The following is a 21581-nucleotide window of genomic DNA, read 5'->3' as shown; positions in this document are numbered from 1 at the left end:
TGAAATTCAGGTGAGTGGCCAGTGTAAACCTTCCTGGAAAGGTGGATTTTGGATTTTGGGCAGAAGTGAGCAAGTGAGCCACAGGAACATTGGATGGAAGAGCTTTGTGGGCAGTGAGGAGGCAAGTGGAGAGGGAGAGGAACAGCAAAGGGGAGAGTAGGAGGATTTCAGCTCAGAGAACTAGTGGAGACCAGAACATATGAGGGGAACATTTTTTGGATTTTACTCCATATCACTTTAAGATCTGTATCTATTATGGACTGAATTGTGTCCCTCCCAAATTGATATCTTGAAGCCCTAACCCCCAATGTGACTATTTAGAGACTATATTTGGAGCTAGGGCCTTTAAAGAGGTGATTACCGTTAAATGAGGTCATAAGGGTGGGGCCCTAATCCAATAGGACTAATATCCTTATAACAGGAAGAGACACCAGGGACGGGCACGCACAGAGAAAAGGCCATCTGTCAGCCAAGGAAAGAGGCCACAGAAGAAACCAAACATACTGAGACCCTAATCTTGGACTTCCAGCCTCCAGAACCGTGAGAAAATAAATTTATGTTGTTTAAGCCGCCTAGCTTGTGGTATTTTGTTATGGAAGCCCTAGCAGACCAATACACTATCCTAACACCCAATTATCTTTGACAAGAGAACTTGCTGCTAAGTGGTCAAATTGATCTTGAGCAAATTTTACTGTATTAGTTAACAGCAGTACTTATTTTGTGTCAATCCAAAAGGATCTAACTCATCCTACAGGTACTGTATTTGACTTGAAACTGATGAGCCTACAGATTATTCATCCAAAGCAGAGCTAGCACATCCATCCAGCCAGATACACAGTTGCTCTTGCATCTGCAATTTAAATGTAGCTCTTACAATTCTTTTATTTCTGTCTCTTTTATGCTGTCTCTTTTTTAAAACATAGAATTGGCCTTTGGCTGGTATGAATGAAGAAGTAAGACGCCATACCTTCTCATTCTATCCCTTTTTTCCCCCCAAACCATGCTCCCTCTTTAATCTCTCACCATCCTCTAACAAAACTCCTTTCTTAACATCACAAAGAATGTTGGGAGGAAAAAATGATTGGCTGCTTTTGGAAGTTTATTATTCTGAACCCTGTGTTTAAAGATAAACTAAGGCATATTCAAAATTTTAAGAGTTTATTTGAGCAAAAATCCATTTGAATTGGGCAGCACTGAACCAGAAGTGGAGCCAACAGGAGCAAGGGGAAAGACCTGTATAGAGAAAGTGCAGAAGCAAAGAAAGGAAATTATTTGATTGGCTATAGTTTAAAATCTAGTTGGCTGTTTGTGACTGGTTCGGGCTGCCACCCGCTGAACCCAATGGATTAATCATAACCCCACCAAAAGAGGATCACCAGATGTCAGATGTCTTCTGAACACAATGATATGAAGAACGCACTTGTGGAAAATTCTTGCCAAGAAAGCCCTTCTTAAGGAGGTAGCTGCTTGGGGCTGGCCTGGTGGTGTAGCGGTTAAGTTCGTGGGCTCCGCTTCCGTGGCCCGGGGTTTGCAGGTTTGGATCCCAGGCAGGTGGACCTACGCACCGCTTGTCAAGCCATGCTGTGGCGGCATCCCATATAAGGTAGAGGAAGATGGGCATGGATGTTAGCCCAGGGCCAGTCTTCCTCAGCAAAAAGAGAAGGATTGGCAGCGGATGTTAGCTCAGGGCTAATCTTCCTCACAAAAAAAAAACGGTAGCTGCTTCACTACCTTCACTACCACTTCGCTCAGGTGAGGGAATGCAAGGGTTGCCAGATTTTTCAAGAGAAGCTAGAAATCAAGATGCTTTTTGTGCAACTTCCCCATTTTAAAATATTCTTCTATTAATTTTTTAAAAGTTGGAACACTGTATGGCCCAAACCAAACAAACTTGTCAGTTCTCCCTTACTCGGGCCCAACACATCATTTTTGTGTACTGCTGCCCTCCAGTTCTATTTGCGTTCCAGTGCTGTGGCCTCTGCAAAGTCTTCCTCAGCTCCTTGATCCACATCATCCTCTCCCTCTATTGACTTCTTATGGCATTTGTGGTTGGGTATCTGTGATGTTGTGATTTATAATAAGAAATATACATTTGGTTTTCCTCTATGGTTGCTGACTCACAGCTCCCAAAACCCTTTGAATTTCCTAATAAGAGCCATGGAATCATCTTTTGTTATAATATTCGGTCCTTTGTCCTCAGTTCTTGAGCCATAAAGGTGAAATGGGTGTTTAGTTATTCATAACAAGCCATCTTCAACCACACCTGAGTTTATGTTAATAAGGTGACTTTTGGAAAGCACATAGGTAACCTAAGGATGTGGACTGGTTGCCAGGGAAACCAACCATGTGACTAGAGGGTTGGCACTTTCAGCCCCATACCTCCAGGGAGTGGAAGGAGACTGGAGATTGAGTTCAGTCACCAATGGCCAGTGATTTAATCAATTATGCCTTATGTAATGAAGCCTCCAAAAAATCCATGAACTGCAGTTTGGAGAGCTTCCAAGTTGGTGTACATGTGGAGGTGCTGGGAGAGAGGGCATGAAAGTTCTGTGCCCCTTCCCACATACCTTGTGCATCTCTTCCTTCTGGCTGGTCCTGAGTTATATCCTTTTATAATAAACCAGTTATCTAGTAAGTAAAACTGTTTTCCTGAGTTCTTTGAGCCATTCTAGCAAATTAATCAAACCCAAGGAGGGGATGGTGGGAACCTCCGATTTATAGCCGGTTAGTCATAAGCACAGGTGACTACCTGAACTTGTGATTGGCATCTGGAGTGGGGGAGGAGGGAGTTCAATCTTGTAAGACTGAGCCCTTAACCTGTGCAATCTGATGCTATCTCTAGGGAAATAGTGTCACAATTGAGTTCGGTTGTAGGACACCTGAGTGTCAGTGTCCAAAGATTTGAGTTAACTGCTTGGTGGTCTTGGAAAACAAGCACTGGAGTATTCTACCCTTATACTGCATGCTCATGTGTTTCTGTAAATGGTTTTCTAATCATTTCATATGGCTGTACTTGTCTTCCCAACAGTGTTACCTGTTCTTAGAAGAGAATTTGCCAGTATTCTACCACTGTGGTTTTCTCTGTAGCAAGTATGTTTGTTTTGAACCTTAGAAGATTAGTGTTACTGCAAGCTTGTACATACAAAACCCTTAGCAATTAGTAAATACTCAGCAATTGTTAGTTATTTTATCAAGAGCAGCAAAACAGCAGCATCAAAAATACTGGCCTAAAAATGTCCATTTTCTTCAACCTTACCTTTTAGCATGCAGCTAATTTTTCATTAAAATATCTCATTCTATTTTTACAAACTATAAAACTTTAAAAATAGAATTTCCCAATTCTGGGATATCCAATAATCTGCAATAGAGATTGTGGTATATAATGTTTTGTTCTATGGCTATGTGTGTTTTTGAATAATAATAATCTAACATTTATTGACATGTGCTTTCATTGCATGCAATATCTCATGTAGTGCTTATCAACCTCTTAATAAATGCTACTATTATACCCATTGTGGAGATGGGTGCATGAGAAGTTAAGTAACCAGCAGAGGTTACACAGCTAGTAAGTGCAAAGGCCTGAATTGAATGATTACTGGTTAAGATAACACTAGCTGCTGTAAAAAGCAAACTCCAAAGTGTATAGTTGCTCAAACAAAATAAGAAGTGTGTTTTTCATTCACATAAAATCCAAATCAGTGTTTTTGATTGGCAGAAGGCTCTTCTCCAAGTTGTGATTCGGGGTTCCAGGCTCCTTACATCATATAGGCCTCAAGATCATCAGAGAAAGAGCATGCAGGATGGTGCATAAGAAGATTTTCTGCCAGGCCTTATAGTGGCACATATCACTTTAGTCTCTTGGCCTGGTTTCAGCCACATAGTCACACCCAACTGCAAAGGAGCCTGGGAAATGCAGTCCAGTAGTGCATCTAGGAAGAAAAGGAAATGGCCCAGAACCCAAGGTGCTTTGATTCTGTAACCGATGCACATAGCCCTTATGATAAACTGCCTGTCTAAATTAGCTTTAGAATTAGACAAAATATGTTGTGTGCTACATGCACTTTTTAAGCCACTGGTTGATAAAAACACCTCAGCTCTGTTTTGAAATGCTATTTCTTAAGTCTCTCCATGGTGGAGTGTTTTCCCAATGTTATTTGTTCTATTTGTAAATGCCTGTACGCTTTGACTATAGTATCTTGCTTCAGGCTCTATTTTTTTTTTTTTTTTTTTTTTGTGAGGAGGACTGGCTCTGCGCTAACATCCGTTGCCAATCCTCCTCTTTTTTCTGAGGAAGATTAGCCCTGAGCTAACATCTGTGCCCATCTTCCTCTATTTTATATGTGGGATGCCGCCACAGCATGGCTTGATGAGCGGTGCCTAGATCTGCGCCCGGGATCCAAACCTGTGAACCCTGGGCCGCCGAAGCGGAGCACACGAACTTAACCACTACGCCACTGGGCCAGCCCCCAGGCTCTGTTTTTTGAAAAACAGAAAACCAAACCCTCAGAATTATGAAACCAATGAATAAAGTATTTCCAAGAGCTTTTTTTGGACTGTGTCTGTCTAGATTTTATTTTCCTGACCCCACTAAAGGAGGATAATAACTTGTTTAAGAGAATCTTCTCTTAACTCTTGTGGCAGATCTCGAGAAACTCTCCTGAGAGTGGAAAGATGGATTAAAATATAACCACTAAATAAAGGCTTTGAGACTTTTAAAATTAAATCGTGTGCTTGTAGTTTTCCTAGAAACCACAAAAGAGCAGTCACTAAGGTGGTCTTAAAAGATTTAAGACGTGAGTATGAATGATAGGAATTGTCAGCTACTACTTAGATTGTGATTAAGATGTCAAACAATTATATAATTTCTATATTGTTTTATTCTTTAACTTTCTCATTTAAAAATTTTCATGCTAAATATGTTATTATACAATGTATTTGGTTTTATAAAGAGTCATAGGCCTAAGAATATTGGCTTTGAATAGTCAGTTTCATTTACAAATTGATAGTTCTTCAAGGAGTTTTAACCTCAAGGATCTGTCTCTGCCTCAGGGAGTTAGCAAGAAAGCAGAGAATTATATAACAACAAGGCCATTGGGTTCTATCGGTGTGGAGCTGTTAGCATCTGAGAAGTCTAAAGCTCCATCTCCATTCTAACAACACAGTCACTTGGAAAGTGCAAACATTTAGTTGGTCTATACTTTTAAAAAAATCTATTTAAAAAGAATCTTTACTATGACAAACTAGTTTGATTGACTTTTTAACCAAACTGAACAGTCACACTAGTTAAAACACTTGAGATTCTTTGTGTGTTCAAAAACATAGCCTAGGAGGGTATATTTTAGTCACTTCTCCACTCAGTGAGCATTTCAGAGTGTGCCTTCTGTGTCAAACCTTTAACGGGTGCGGGGAATACAGAGGTGTGTGTAAGACAAGCTCCTGTCTCCAACTGGCTTTCAGTTATAGAGACCTAAAAACTCAAACAAACTGAAACCAAGACAGTTACATCACAGGACAAGAAATGCTCAGATGGTGCTATAGGATCTAGAAGCAGAGCTTCTAGACTGAGTAAGGGATCCAGTGAGGAAGTCTTTCCTTAAGAAAGGACCAGAAAAGGGTATTAGAGACATGGAATCATGGTTAGAGAGGTATATGAGTGGGGCATGCAGCAGCAAGTAGAGGGAGATAATCCAAAATGGATCAGTCTGCTGCTTTTTCATCTATCATTTTCATGTGTTATTTCTCATTAGTTCTAAATTCCAGTAAAAGTAAATTGCTATTTAAATGGTTTTAAAGACACTTTAAGTTCTTATGCTTGTAGGATACCTGAGAGTCTGCACAGTCATTAGACAATATAAAATACTTTATTGCACTTTTAAATACTGACATACAAGTTCATTGTAGAAAGTGGTCTATTTTTAGCCTCAAGAGGAATTTAAACCCACTTCTCTAAAAGAACTTTTAGAGATAAACACTCAAATAAAACATTCTCTTAAACAGCTCCCGCTGTTTATAATATGATTTGATGCTCCCTTGAAATCTCCACAGAAAGTTTCAAATACATCTTGGCTCAAACTTTTTCAGACCAAGATCACTTATTTTTTCATGAGTTGGAAGATCATTTTGTTAGGTGAAACTGGTGAAGTATTGACATTTGGATGGTTAACCATTTTATTCCTCTCAACACCAAGATCACGCCAATGAGTTTTGTAATTGCAAAATCCCCCTTTAGACTAGATGATGATTTAGGGAAGGGGTGATCCTGAGAAGTTAATCTTAACAACTAGTTTGTCTAGTCGAGCATTTCTGTCTTATGCAAACAGCTCAATTTATACAAATCTCAAATGTATTTTTGAAGTATTTTGCCCATGTACTGTTAATAAGTATCTCAAGGCCATTGTTATCTTTTCCAGTCTTTTTTTCTTTTCCTTCCTAACTCTCCTTGACACTTTGTGGTGTAGCTCAGTTTATTTAGATGTTCTTCTATTGTAAACTTGGTGGGGGTGGGAGTGTTAAAGTTAACTTTGGATTGTCCGTCTTTGTTTTTGTAATTCTCAAGGGATTGCTATCAAGCCCCCTCATCCATGGGATGGGATTTCTTCCTTCTAGTTCTGGGTGTTTTCCATGGTCAGCAGGAAATCAGTTGCTTTAAGACTGACATCCCCCTGGTCAAGTTGCAGGCCATCAGCTTGGATATGTGGTCACTCTTTGATCTTTTAACAATTAATTTATTCTTCGTTGCCTCTGTTGCCAGGACCACCAGGTCTGCCAGGAGGTCCCATTGGATTCTCCCTGAATATTTGGGAAACATGAGGATGGATTTTCCTGTGAGCTTCTCTTTTAGGTATAGATATTTTAACTAACATGATTGGAAAATTTCAACCCAATTGTGAACAGAACCCAGTGGTGTTAATGTTTCTCTTTGGGGGTCTACATCATGGATTCATTCCTAGCTAACCCCTTCTCTTAAAGCCATCTAATCGAGAACTATTCTGGACCAGGTAGGAAAGTGTCATTTCTGCTTTATTCTTTTTTTTTTCAATTGTGGAAAAATATACATAACATAAAATTCACCATTTTAACCATTTTTGGATGTATAGCTCAGTGGCATTTAGTACACTCACATTGTTGTGCAACCATCACCACTATCCATTTCCAGAACTCAAACTGAAACTCTGTACCCGTTAAACAATGACTCCCCATTCCTACCTCCCGCCAGCCACTAGCAACCACCATTCTACTTTCTGTCTCTCTGAATTTGACTACCAGGTACCTCATATAAGTACAATCATACAACGTTTGTCCTTTTGTGTTGCTTATTTCATTTAGCATAATGTCTTCAAATTTGTAGCATGTGTCAGATTGTCGTTCCTTTCTAAAGCTGGATAATATTCCATCGTAAGTATATACCACATTTTTTTGATCTGTTCACCCGTTGGTGGACGTTTGGGTTGCTTCCACCTTTTGGCTATTGTGAACAACGCTGCTGTGAACATTGGTGTACAAATATCTTTTTGAGTCCCTGCTTTCACTTGTTTTGGATATATACCCAAAAGTGGAATTGTTGGGTCACATGATAATTCTGTGTTTAATTTTTTGGGGAACCATCATACTGTTTTCCACTGTAGTTCTGCTTTATTCTTGATCCCTGTCATAGCTGCGTGCCTGAGTTCGTGACTGAAGAGAGTGAGATTAGGGATAAAATTGACTGAGGGGCTTCTACTTTCTCAGGGACTTTTTTTGTTTGGGAGACTTTTTAAAAAAAAAAAAAAGTGGGGCCGGCCCCGTGGCTTAGCGGTTAAGTGCACACGCTCCACTACTGGCGGCCCGGGTTCGGATCCTGGGCGCGCACCAATGCACCGCTTCTCTGGCCATGCTGAGGCCGTGTCCCACATACAGCAACTAGAAAGATGTGCAACTACGACATACAGCTATCTACTGGTGCATTGGGGAAAAAAAAAAAGGAGGAGGATTGGCAATAGATGTTAGCTCAGAGCCGGTCTTCTTCAGCAAAAAGAGGAGGATTAGCATGGATGTTAGCTCAGGGCTGATCTTCCTCACCAAAAAAAAAAAAAAAAAAAGATGAATGATGCCTGGGGAAAAAATTCTTTCACCTCGTGTTAGTGAATTCCTGAAAGAGTGAAAGTCACCCCATCAACACTGAGCCCTGGGAATTGTGGGATTTGAAATATTTGTGCCTGATGTGACAAGGGCTGCTAGGTAGTAGAATCAAACAACACATCCCCCTCCATTTCCTCCCACAGGGTTAATGAGGCATCACAAGAAACAAAAGATCCACAAATTTATCTTACTGTGGACTTCTCAGATATAATATATCCAAGTGATGAGACCCAAGTTTGGCCCTCAGATGCAATAATAAGGCCAGATTCTGGGACACAGTTCCCAGAGGCATGAGCGTGGTGAGTGAACTCACTGATACTCGCATCCCTGGAGATACCACAGAGACTGCCTCGCCCAGCTCTCCACCCCACAGTCAATGGACCTCACCCCTGTAGGTTACAGATTGCTTCCTGCCTTGCACAAAGAAAAATTAAGTACCCAGAGAACATTTTCTATCCTCTAAAACTTTGCAAATTGTTGAGTTCTGTGAGCTACTCTAATAGGACATGTGCAGTGAGACTCAAGAATAGTGTCTACCCTTAAACTACAAACCAAGTAGTTTACCTGTTAATCCATCTCAACGTATGCTTCCCTCATGTTTGGTTGCATGAGAGGAGGTCACTCCCACCCTAGGCTTGGCCATCTCACCAGCTATGTCTAACAACTTCACTCTGGGGCTTGAACTCAACTCGGTTCAGTCCTTAGGAAAAACTTTAGAAAAGCAGAATTAGAGAGGATTAGCTGAAGGCTCTGCAGTCCCTCTGTTCTTCTTAGCAACTTCTGACATTTATTTATCCCCGGATTATGCCAAACCATCAAAAAAAAGGAATTCCTGGCTGACGTGGTCCTTCCTGACCCCTTGTGGAACACCTTTTACTTTCTTACACCCAGGGCTAGCCTCCTTTGAGTAATATTGTTAACACTCAGCCCTACACAACTCCTTGTTGTACAACTGATGTTTTCATTCATCGACTATATGCACTAGGTAGTAGGTACTGTGTATGAAGCCCTACAAGAGAAATGCCTCCCCAGACTCAGTGCCAGGAACAGTTGTTCTCCTTCGAGCAATTGGCTTGTTGTGATCCTGTGCACCACATAAACCACCTATCCAGTCGTGGCTGCTAGGAAGCTCAGGGGGCAGCAGTCTGCCTCTAGCACGGGTATAAAACTCAGGCTAGATTTTGTGTGTTAACCTTAACGCTTGTCTTTAACTTATTTTGTAAGTTCTTATTTTTCTGTTTTCTCATTACCTCACTTACTTTAGATTATTGAATTATCTGAATTTTTGTAAACTATTCAAATCCTTTAAGGAATAAATCGGGGGTATAAACATGAATCAGGTATTCTTAGTTGCTTTGAGTGTTTAGAGGAAAAAATGTATATAAATTATTAGTTTTCAGATAACTGGAATATGCTCAATATAGTTGGCATTAAAACCATTATTGTTCTAAAATATGACTAAACGGTAAGTTCTGTGCTCTCAGGGGCCCTGGCTATCTTGGTCCCTCTGTATTTCCAGGTGCTAGTGCTGTGCTTGGTCTGTAGCAGATGCTCAGTTCATATTCCCTGAGATTTGAACAAACAGGATTTCTCGGCACCCAAAGTTTACTATCAGCAAGGTCTGTAGATACTCAGAAGCAAAGAGAAGCTGTGACGCTCTGGCATTTCCTTCACTTTGTCACATGTGAGGGGACACAGCTGACACTTCTAACATTCTCCTGCCTTCCTCTCTGCAGACTCACATTTCAAGACTCCCTCCCGGTGCGGTGGCAGGACAGTCCGTGGCAATCGAAGGTGGGGTTTGCCGCCTGGAGAGCCCAGTGAACTGACCCTTCAGGCTGAGCGTGAAGCGTCTGAGAGGCATTCCAGAACCTGAGCTTTTGGGGTTTTTAACTGAAGTTGGATGTTTTATCTTCCTCATTTTATAATTCCTATTGCAGCCTCGTGCACTGCTCACGACACTAGTGCTGCTGTAGTTAGTGCTTAGTGACACGCGGGCCTTTGGCGGGTGAGCGGGACTGAGTGAGTGTGTGTGTGTTTGTGTGTGTATTTGTGTGTGCAGCGCGTGTGCTTGCTTCTCCCATGATGAAACAGAAACTCCTCCTTATCATGTAACCTAAGACCAGGAATGATTAAATCATCTTTGCAAAATGTGTGCTTTAACTGTTTACAAGTGAAGCCTGAACATTGCAGGAAATATTTTTGATTTCATAAAGAGGTACCAACTGTCGTTGATGTAATGTGTGTGAACTGAAGAGTAAATCTACTTGTTTAAATGATTTGACAGTGGTAGTGCTCCATTTAATAACAGTAATAAGTAATAAAGTGTTTTTATTTGTTAACCAGTTTAAGTGGATCCTGTGGTAACTTAAACTGTTGTTCTCATCCCGCATATGGGGCATTTTTCTTTAACAAAGAATGGTTTCAGTGAAACAATCTAGCAGAGAATTAAGGTCAGAACCTTTTTAAATAATAATCTTATTGATAAAGTTTGTACTTCTTTCCTCAAGCTTTTCTAAGCTTAAGTACTGCATAGCTTGGAGCTGTATGTACTATATTATGAAAGAATATGTAAAGAGAACATACAGTAATGCACAGTCCTTAATTTGTGTATAATGGAATGTTATTTACAATGTAACACTGTAAATAAGAAAGCAAAATTTATGGGAAAATTCAATATTATCTTTGTTTCTTGTTTAAATATATTTTTAAGATAAAGGCACAAAACTAAAAGAAGCATATTACTGGGTATAGTATATGACTCCTCTTCTCAGACTAATAAATTATCTTTTGAGTCCTAGATTGGAGAGCCATTTTTTATTTTGTTTGTAAAAAGTTACTTCTTCCAGAAATCATACCTTTAACGTTCTTCCTGTGATTCTGATGGTTCAAAATCCAGTCTTATCTATGTGCAGTTAGGTTGGACACTAGCAAGATGAAAGTTGATCTTAGTACATGATTGAATGATCAATATAGAAATCCCTAAACTTTCCATTGCAATTTGATAAAAATAACAAAGGGAAGGAATAAGAATACTTTGCTTTGAAAAATTGTAGTGGCAGCTGAGAGCTCAATGGTTTCAGTTGATAAATTGCTCCTAAATATTATATTTAGTGATCCTGGAGCCACATAAGAAAACCAAGACTTTCCTTTTGATTTTATATGTAAGAAGTGGCTATCAAAAAGATACTAAATATAGACTCGCTCAGGGGGAGGAAGTTCCCTGCACCATATAATCATGGCTCTGGGCGGTAACTGATAAAGCCCCAAATGAAATTATACACTTGACATCGATGTATGGCCAAATTATAAAGGAAAGACAACCAAAATGGAGTGAGTGTAAATATGCATGATTTGGGAGTTGCTGATTTATATTCCTTGTACAAGCAATTACATTTGTCTCACTGTGTTCTCGTAGACAGGTTGGTGCCGTGGTATCTGTTTCTCATTCTTAATGAGGCTGAGAACTTAGTAAGAGATGTGCTGGCTGGTGGGGAGCCTTTGGCTTCAAAAGCTTTCAAAGACCTGTTACCTGTTGGCAGGGTCTTTTCAGGAACTGGACTGGATCATGTAAAACTATCAGGACACTTTGGAGTCTGAAAATCATCTGACCTATTTCACCAGGAATGCCATTTCTTTCATCTCCTTTTGACTTTATTCCATTCATATTTAAAAGTTTGGGCTTGTTAAAGACCCCTTTTATGAAGAGTTTAAAAGCTAGTCAGTATAAAAGAGCACAGCCCCTCCAAGAACAGTTTAAGACTTTATTCTCCAATTTCTAATTTTTTTTTTTAATTTTAGGAATATTGTGAAACCAGGCAGAAAAAAAGTGATACTCAGAATCATGGAGGCAAAAATGTAATGGGTAGTATAAGTTCTTTAATTATAAGGTCAGATGTTAAAGAACAGGTACTGGAACCAAAGGATATCGACAGATATAAAATCAATCTCATTTCACACAAAAGTAGAAAAGGTAGAAAGAAACACATAATAATCTCATTTCCTAGTAGGGCTCATATCACTTATATTCTGAAGCTATATTTTAAAATGACCACTTTGTGTGTGTGTGTGTGTGTGTGTGTGTGTGTGTGTGTGTGTGAGAGGAAGACTGGCTCTGAGCTAACATCCATTGCCAATCCTCTTTTTGCTGAGGAAGATTAGCTCTGAGCTAACATCTATGCCCATCTTCCTCTATTTTGTATATGGGATGCTGCCACGGCATGGCCTGATGAGCGGTGCATAGGTCCATGCCCGGCATCCGAACCCGTGAGCCCTGGGCTGCCAAAGCAGAGTGCGCGAACTTAACCGCTATGCCACCGGACCGGCCCCTAAAGTGCCCACTTTTAATGTGGATGATCTTAACTGTATGCCTATATTCTATTTTCTTTTTAAGGCCCGAGCATTGGATGTTTGGTTTTCTTGAGTATAGTTAAGCCTGGTCTGGAATCCTCAAGGCCATCACTGTGATCCTGCTCTGGGTTTAGAAACATGGCGTCTTCCAGACTTGGGGAGGAGGCGGAGAGCATGTGTCCTGCCTTAAGGAACCTGGAGCACCTGTGCTGACTGACACATATGGGAGCCTTGTCTAGGCTTTGTCCTCCTCCTTGTCAGCCCTGCACTTCTGCCTGCCTCCTGTGTGTCTGCCTATGACAGGTCCTTTCTCATCTTTTAACTGCTGCTCCTAAATGTGAACTTGAACTCGGGTATCAATGTCTGTTAGAGCTGTGTACAAAGTATATATAAACAAGTCCTAAATGCTAGAATGAGGTGCTTGTCTCTGAGCAAAATGGATGAGTTTTAGTTTATGGATATAAGGACATCTTTTTTGGCTGCTCAAAAGCCTTTTGTGCCTAATTCCTCGTTTTCTCCCATGTGTCAGAGTGGTGGTGTATACCAGTTACCTGCGGATAAGCAGGGTTACTTTGTTTTGAAGCGCTGGATGGAGGGGGCGAGGGAGGAAAGAAGAGAAGATTTAGAAAAGCACTAGGATTATTCTTGAATCTTGAGATTATATTTAATTTTTGTGGAATCTCTTTTTAAAAATCTGGTCATTGTTATTATAAAAGTAATCCATGCTTATTACAAAAAATACGAAAATAGATACGGAAAAGAAAGAAAAAATTTAACTCATAACCCCACTCTCCTAGAGACAACAGTTGATAATACTTTAGCTTGTATCCTTATAGACTCTTTATGCATAAATTTTCTGTGTGTTTTTAACACAAAAATGGGGTTATATTGAACCCCCAAAATGGGGTTATATAACTTGCAATTTTCACTTAATAATATCATAGAAAGATGTCCAGACCTATAGGGGGTTGCACAATACCTCATTTACTATTTCCCCATGCACTGCTGGTTTAGCTAATGCTGTTCCTGTATGTACATATGTTTTATCCTAAAACTTTTGTAGAAATCCATCACAGTACTGACAGCACAGTCAGCCTCCATTTTCTCAGGCCACAGGTCCATACAGTGGGCACTGTGGCAAGGCTAGGCCAATGAAAGCCAGTTTGGCTGGTATCCTAGAGCAGACCATTCTCATCGCCCATGGCTCCTCCATTTCAGAGTGCCCCAGACAACTTTTGAAGGCTAATATCTGCACATCTGTGCCTGAGGACTTGTTCTGAAACCATGGAAAGCTGCTCTGTCCCTGCACACAGCAGGCCAGAAGTGCCAGGAAATCAGCACTCCCCAGAAGCAGCTCTCAGCAAGTGATGGACACAAGGTGGAGTATAAATGTACTAGCTCACTTGCTCCTTGGGTGGGAGAATTCGGAGGCACTTGTTTCACAATGTTTTTGAGAGATTTCCCATAGGAATTAAGCTTCAGTTGCTTATTAATACCACTTAAGTGTTATCTTTCTTCCCTTCCCTGTCCCCTTCTTGACTCCCCTACCTGTGTTTCCTGGAATCGTCTCCCAAATGAACTAATTGCACTGGACTCCTTGTCTCGGAGTTGCTTCTGGGGGACTTGAAACTGAGAAACATTCCATTCCATGTACTCTTGGCCATGAGCCTTGGTGGGCCTTTATACCTTCTCCTTCGGAGAAGGTGAACTCACTGATCTGCTTGTACACCCCACTGGGGTCTCTTTTCCTGCCGTGTGCTCCTGTGAACAATTTACATCCATAACAGCTGATGAACATTCTCCAAGTGATAAGGCTGGATGTGCCACAAAAGTGGAAATTTAAAACTAAGTCAGTGTTGATAGGCACCAGACTGATGGAGACAGGCGAACACTTTTAAGGAGGCGGTAAATGAACAGAAGGTGAAGAGCAGCAGTCCATCAAGGATTTCTGGTCACCTTAGAGGAAATGACCTGGAATTGCATTAACAGTAGTTGGAAGAAACTATAGCCAAAGGCATATTATGACTTTAAGAGATTTGAAAAGACTGAAACAGTGGTTGCCAGTGTCCCCATGTCATGAACACATCTCCATGATGGCGTGCTATGACAATGGCATTGGACACCCATTTCCAGAATGCCATCTCTCAAGCTTTCTCAAAGCCATCGCTATGGATATCCATAACATAATTTTATGGTTAAATAGAAGAAAGGAAACCTCCTGACATTTTTCTTTTTTTAAAAAATTATTTTAACGAGGTCATATTGATTTATAACATGGTGTAATTTCAGGTGTACGTTATTATATATTAGTTTCTGTACAGACTGCATCATGCTCACCACCAATAGTCTAGTTTTTATCCATCAGCATTATGCGCCCCTTTACCGCTTTCGCCCTCCCCCCAACCCGCTTCCCTTGTGGTAACCACTAATCTGTTCTCTTCATCCATGTGTTTATCTGGCACATATGAGTGAAATCATATGGTGTTTGTCTTTCTCTGTCTCGCTTATTTTGCTTAACATAATACCCTCAAGGTCCATCCATGTTGTTGCAAATGGGACGATTTTGTCTTTTTTTTTTTTTTTTTTTATGGCTGAGTAGTGTTCCATTGTATTTATACACCACATCTTTATTCATTCATCGGTTGATTGACACATGGGTTGCTTCCACATCTTGGCCATTGTGAATAATGCTGCAATGAACATAGGGGTGCGTAAATCTCTTTGTATTGTTGATTTGAGGTTCTTTAGATAAAAGGGTAGCTGGATCATATTGTATTTCTATTTTTAATTTTTTGAGAATTCTCCATACTGTTTTCCATAGTGGCTGCACCAGTGTGCATTCCCACCAGCAGTGTATGCACGTTCCCTTTTCTCCACATCCTCTCCAACATTTGTTGTTTTTGGTTTTGTTAATTTATAGCCATTCTGACAAGAGGAAGTGATATCTCATTGTAGTTTTGATTTGCATTTGCCTAGTAATTAGTCATGTTGAACATCTTTTCATGTACCTGTTGGCCATCTGTATATCTTCTTTAGAAAAATGTCTGTTCATATCCTCTGCCCGTTTTTTGATCAGGTTGTTTGTCTTTTGTTGTTGAGTTGTATGAGTTCTTTATATATTTTGGAAATTAACCCCTTGTTGGATATATGATTTGCAAATATTTTCTCCCAGTTGGTGGATTGTCTTTTTATTTTGTTCATGGTTTCCTTTATCTTGCAGAAGGTCTTTAGTCTGATGAAGTCCCATTTGTTTATTTTTTCTTTTGTTCTCTTGTCTCTGTAGACATGGTATTCGAAAAGATGCTGCTAAGACTGATGTCAAAGAGTGTTCTGCCTTATTTTCTTCTAGGAGTTTTACGGTGTGAGGTCTTACATTCAGGTCTTTAATCTATTTTGAGTTAATTTTTGTGTATGGTGTAAGATAATGGTCTACTTTCATTCTTATGCATGTAGCCGTCTGGTTTTCCCAACACCATTTATTGAAGACATTTCCTTCCTCCATTGTGTGTTCTTGGCTCCTTAGTCAAAGATTAGCTGTCCATAGATGTGTGGTTTTATTTCTGGGCTTTCAATTCTGTTCCATTGATCTGTGTGTCTGTTTTTGTCCCAGTACCGTGCTGTTTTGATTACTATAGCTTTGTAGTGTATTTTGAAGTCAGAGATTGTGATGCCTCCAGCTTTGTTCTTTTTTCTCAGGATTCCTTTGGCTATTCAGGGTCTTTTGTTGTTCCATATAAATTTTAGGATTCTTTGGTCTGTTTCAATGAAGAATGTCATTGGGATTCTGAATGTCATTGGGATTGCACTGAATCTGTAGATTGCTTTAGGTAATATGGACATTTTAACTATGTTTATTCTTCCAATCCATGAGCATGGAATATCTTTCCATTTCTTTATGTCTTCTTTGATTTCTTTCAATACTGTCTTATAGTTTTCAATGTATAGGTCTTTCACCTCCTTGGTTAAATTTATACTTAGATATTTTATTCTTTTTGTTGCAATTGTAAATGGGATTGTATTCTTGACTTGTCTTTCTGCTAGTTCGTTATTAGTGTATGGAAATGCAAGTGGTTTTTGTAAGCTGTTTTTGTACCCTACAACTTTGCTGTAGTTGTTGATTATTTCTAATAGTTTTCTGGTGGATTCTTTAGGGTTTTGTATATGTAGAATCATGCTGTCCGCAAACAGTGAGTTGTATTTCTTCCTTTCCAATTTGAATACCTTTTATTTCTTTTTCTTGCCTGCTTGCTCTGGCCAAAACCTCCATTACTATGTTGAATAGGAGTGGCAAGAGCAGGCACCCTCGTCTTATTCCTGTTCTCAGAGGGATGGCTTTCGGTTTTTCACCATGAAGTCTGATGTTGGCTGTGGGTTTGTCATCTATGGCCTTTATTATGTTGAGGTACTTTCCTTCTATACCTATTTCATTCAGAGTTTTTATCATAAATGGATGTTGGATCTTGTCAGATGCTTTCTCTGCATCTATTGAGATGCTCATGTGATTTTTATTCCTCATTTTGTTAAAGTGTTATTTCACATTTATTAATTTGTGGATGTTGAACCATGCCTGCATCCCTGGTATAAATCCCACTTGATCAAGGTGTATGATCCTTTTAATGTATTGCTGTATTCGGTTTGCCAATATTTTCTTGAGGATTTTTGCATCTATGTTCATCAGCGATATTGGCTTGCAATTTTCCTTTTTTGTGTTGTTTTTGTCTGGTTTTGGTTTCACGGTAATGTGGCCTCATGGAATGAGTTAGGAAGCGTTCCATTGTCTGCAGTTTTTCAGAATAGTTTGAGAAGGAGAGGTATTAAATCTTCTTTGAATGTTTGGTAGAATTCTCCAGAGAAGCCATCTGGTCATGGACTTTTGTCTTTTGGGAGATTTTTGATTACTGTTTCAATCTCTGTACTTGTGATTGGTCTATTCAGATTCTCTATTTCTTCTTGATTCAGTTTTGAGAGGTTGTATGAGTCTAAGAATTTATCTATTTCTTCTAGATTGTCCAATTTGTTGGCATATAGTTTTTCATAGTATGCTCTTTAATCCTTTGTATTTCTGTGGTATCCATTTTAATTTCTCCTCTTTCATTTTTAATTTTATTTATTTGAACCTTCTCTCTTTTTTTCTCAGTGAGTCTACCTAAGGGTTTGTCAATTTTGTTTATAGTCTCAGAGAACCAGCTGTTAGTTTCATTGATCCTTTCTATTGGTTTTTTTAGTCTCTATTTCATTTATTTCTGCCTTAATTTTTATTGTTTCCCTCCTCCTGCTGACTTTGGGCTTTGTTCTTCTTTGTCTAGTTTTGTTAAATATAGTTTAAGATGACTTATTTGAGATTTTTCTTGTTTTTTGGTGTAGGCCTGTATTGCTATAAATTTCTCTCTTAGTACTGCTTTTGCTGCATCCTGTAAGAGTTGGTGCATTGTGTTTTAATTTTCATTTGTCTCCAGATATTTTTAATTTCTCCTTTGATTTCTTCATTGATCCAGTTCTTGTTCAGTATCACGTTGGTTAGTCTCCACATATTTGTGACTTTCCTAGCTTTTTTATTGTAGTTGATTACTAGTTTCATAGCATTGTGGTCAGAAAGGTGCTTCATGTGATTTCAATCTTCTTAAGTTTATTGAGGCTTGCCTTGTTTCCCAATATGTGGTCTATCTTTGAGAATGTTCCATGTACACTTGAGAAGAATGTGTATTCTGCTGGTTTTGGATGGAATGTTCTCTATATATTTATTAAGTCCATCTGGTTGAGTGTTTCATTTAAGGTTGCTGTTTTCTTATTGACTTTCTGTCTGGATGATCTATCCATTGATGTAAGTGGGGTGTTGAGGTCCCCTACTATTATCGTGTTGCTGTCAATTTCTCCCTTTAGGTGTGTTAATAGTTGATTTATATACTTTGGTGCTCCTGTGTTAGGTGCATACATATTCCTAAGTGTTATGTCCTCTTAGTGGTATATCCTTTTTATCATTATAGACTGCCCTTCTTTGTCTCTCATTGTCTTTTTTATCTTGAAGTCTGCTTTGTCTGATGTATATATGGCAACACCTGCTTTCTTTTGCTTGCCATTTGCTTGGAGTATCATCTTCCATCCCTTCACTCTGAGGCTAAGTTTGTCTTTAGGGCTGAGATATGTTTCCTGGAGGCAGCATATTGTTAGGTCTTGTTTTTTAATCCATCCAGCTACTCTGTGTCTTTTGATTGGAGAATTCAATCCATTTACATTTAGAGTGATTATTGATAAATGAGGGCTTAATACTGCCATTTTATCTCTTGTTTTCCGATTGTTCTATATTTCCATTATTTCTTTTCCCTTGTATTTCTGACTGTCATTTCAATTTAGTGGTTTTCTGTGATGGTTTTCTCTTTATTTGTGATTTGTGGCTCTACTCTGATTTTTTGTTTAGTGGTTACCATGAGGTTTATATAAAAGATCTCATAGATGAGATAGTCGAGATAGTCCATTCTCCGATAGCCTTTTATTTCCATTAGCCTAAGCAGATTCCATCCTTTTCCTCTTCCCCTTCTGAGTTATTATTGTCACAAATTATTCTTTTTTGGGTTGTGAGTTTGTGACTAAATTGAAGTATTTATAGTTATTTTTGATGCTTCCCTTCCCTTTATCTTTTATGTTATAATTAAGTGTTTGCTAACTTGTTCTGATAGAGAGCTGCAATTTCCTGATTTTGTCTGTCTGTTTATCTCCTTGCTCAAAGCTCTGTAAACCTTTGCCGTTTTGTTTCAGGTCGGAGGGCTTCCTTCATTGTTTCTTGTAATGGAGGTCTAGTGCCGATGAACTCCCTCAGCTTTTGTTTATCTGGGAAAACTTTTGTTTCTCTTTTGTATCTGAAGGATAGTTTTGCTGGATAGAGTATTCTTGGCTGAAAGTTTTTGTCTTTCAGTATTTTGAACATATCATTCCATTCTCTCCTACCCTGTAAGTTTTCTGCTGAGAAATCCACTAAAAGCCTGATAGGGGTTCCTTTGTTGGTTATTTTCTTCTGCCTTGCTGCCCTTAATATTTTTTTCTTTGTCATTGACTTTTGCCAGTTTTACTATTATATGCCTTGGAGAAGGTCTTTTTGCATTGATGTAATTAAGAGTTCTATTGGCTTCATGTACTTGGAAGTCCAGTTCTTTCCCCAGGTTTGGGAAATTCTCAGCTATTATTTCTTTGAACAAGCTCCCTGCTCCTTTCTCCCTCTCTTCTCTCTCTGGAATACCAATAATCCTTATTTTGCTTTTCCTGATTGAGTTGGATATTTCTCAAAGAATTTCTTCATTTTTTAAAAATATTAATTCTCTCTCCTTCACCTGAAGCATTTCTATATTTCTATCCTCTAATTCACTAATTTTGTCCTCCATAACATCAGCTCTATTTTTTATGGTTTCTAGATTATTTTTTTATCCCATTGATTGAGTTCTCCATATCTAGAATTTCTGTATAGTTTTTCTTAAGTGCTTCAATCTCTTTGGTGAAGTATTCCTTCTGCTCATTAATTTTATTCCTGAGCTCATTGAACTGTCTTTCTGAGTTTTCTTGCGACTCATTGAGTTTCTTTATAACAACTGTTTTGCATTCTCTTTCATTTAGTTTGTAAACTACTGTGACTTCAGGATTGGTTTCTGGAGAGTTGTCATTTTTCTTCTGCTCTGAAGTGTTACTGTAGTTTTTCATGGTGTAAGAAGATACTGTAGTTCTTCATGAATTGATCCTTTGCTAGCACATTTGTGGTAGTATTAGGTCGCAGATTCCGCCTGCCACCACTCGGTGGGTTGGGAGGCAGAAGCTGTGTTTTCTGATCTTGCCCCGTCTGCTGCTAATTGTACCACTGGAGCTGCTCTGTGTTTGCACAGGCTGCCTGCAGCTGCTCAGCAGGTTGTGCTCACATGGGCAGGGCCTCTGTGCTCAGCTGGCAGATCACTCTTGTATGGGTGGGTGGGGCCCCTGCACTCAGCAGGGGACCAGCTGTGCTGCTGCACTAGGTGAGAGGGGCTCTTTCTTGCGGGTGGTTCAACTAAGCTCCTGCCCTTGTTGGGTGGGGCACTTTCGTGGGGAGTGAGCTGCCACCGTTTGGTGGGGAACATTCCCATGGGCAGGGCCGCCATGGCATTATGGGTGCATCCATGGGCTGGACTACCACTCTGAATGTGTTCACTTGCTGCCCCGCCTCCACTTACAGTCACGCTGGCTGCTGTGTGAGGATCTGCAAACTGGATTGTTGCTGCCAGGGAGGGGGAGGGGTCTGCTCACGTAGTTCCACTGCTTCCCAGGGATCCAGTCCACCCACCTTCAGATATACTGCTGCATTGATCTCTCAGGTGTCCTGTTGTGCTATGTAGGGAATCCTCTGTTGGTTAATGAATGTCCATTTGGTTGTAAGTTAGAGGGGAGAGACAAAGGAAACTCACTCTGCCATAATGCTGACATCACTCCCAGCATTTTTCTTAAAATGTTTAAGTCAAATATTCAACTTTGTTCTGACATCAACCCTATAATTGCTCAACAAAGTGAATCTCTGTGCTGTGAAGCCCAGTGTCCTTTGTCCAAATTAAGGTTAAAGTGGTTAGTTATGGGGTATAGGACCGACAAAGGGACTATGCATGGAAGCCACTCCTCCCTCCCAGGAACACTGATCCAAGTAAAGGGTGAGCTCAGAAGACATGAGCTCCTGTGAGTATGATTAATTTGTTTTACTTTGGATGTATTCTAAACCTTCCCCCAATGCTGATTAAGCAGTGGAAGGAGGAGTGGGTGGGTAAAAGTAGTGGGCTATACACGTGAGAGTAAGTGAGTGGGAGATTGGCAACATAAAAGTAATCCTTTTCCGTTAATATTTGTTCTGGGACAGTAAGAATTCTTAATGAATATGCTTCCTTTCCCCAACACTTAATTTGGATTCGAGTTCACAAGGTATTAGTCCAGATGTCTATCATCAGAGACCCACAGACAGACCAAATTGACCAGGCAGTTTTTCTTTTCCACATGCTGCTGTTTCTGAAGTGTATGGCCACAGGAAGGATTAAATCTAAAACTGGCAAGGGCTTCCCTCCAAGCCTCCCTGCTGTGCATTTAGCTTCCAGAAGCCAATCAGCCAAGCCCAA

At 39.7% G+C, this 21581-nt stretch overlaps 1 protein-coding gene across 14 annotated transcripts in view; it reads left to right on the top strand.

Annotated features, from left to right (window-relative positions):
* Positions 1 to 21581, top strand: part of TASP1 (taspase 1) — a 254221-nt gene that overhangs the window by 196584 nt on the left and 36056 nt on the right. For 3 of the 14 annotated variants that reach the window (XM_087445626.1, XM_087445631.1, XM_087445623.1), the window contains one exon: positions 9855 to 10918. The exons of 2 other annotated variants lie outside the window; for them this stretch is intronic. In XM_087445626.1, coding sequence (XP_087301752.1) covers positions 9855 to 9994 — 140 coding nt within the window. In that variant the 3' untranslated portion in view covers positions 9995 to 10918. Of the gene's footprint in view, positions 1 to 421; positions 877 to 9854; positions 10919 to 21581 lie in introns of those variants that run through there. 9 more of the 14 variants (XM_087445621.1, XM_087445620.1, XM_087445622.1 and 6 more) reach the window with 5 other exon arrangements.

This window comes from Ceratotherium simum, chromosome 21 (assembly GCF_057802395.1).
Source record: "Ceratotherium simum simum isolate JZ-2026a chromosome 21, ASM5780239v1, whole genome shotgun sequence".
NCBI classification, from domain to species: Eukaryota; Metazoa; Chordata; class Mammalia; order Perissodactyla; family Rhinocerotidae; genus Ceratotherium; species Ceratotherium simum.
Note: the sequence above shows the minus strand (reverse complement) of the source record. Positions and strands in the feature narration are given on the sequence as shown.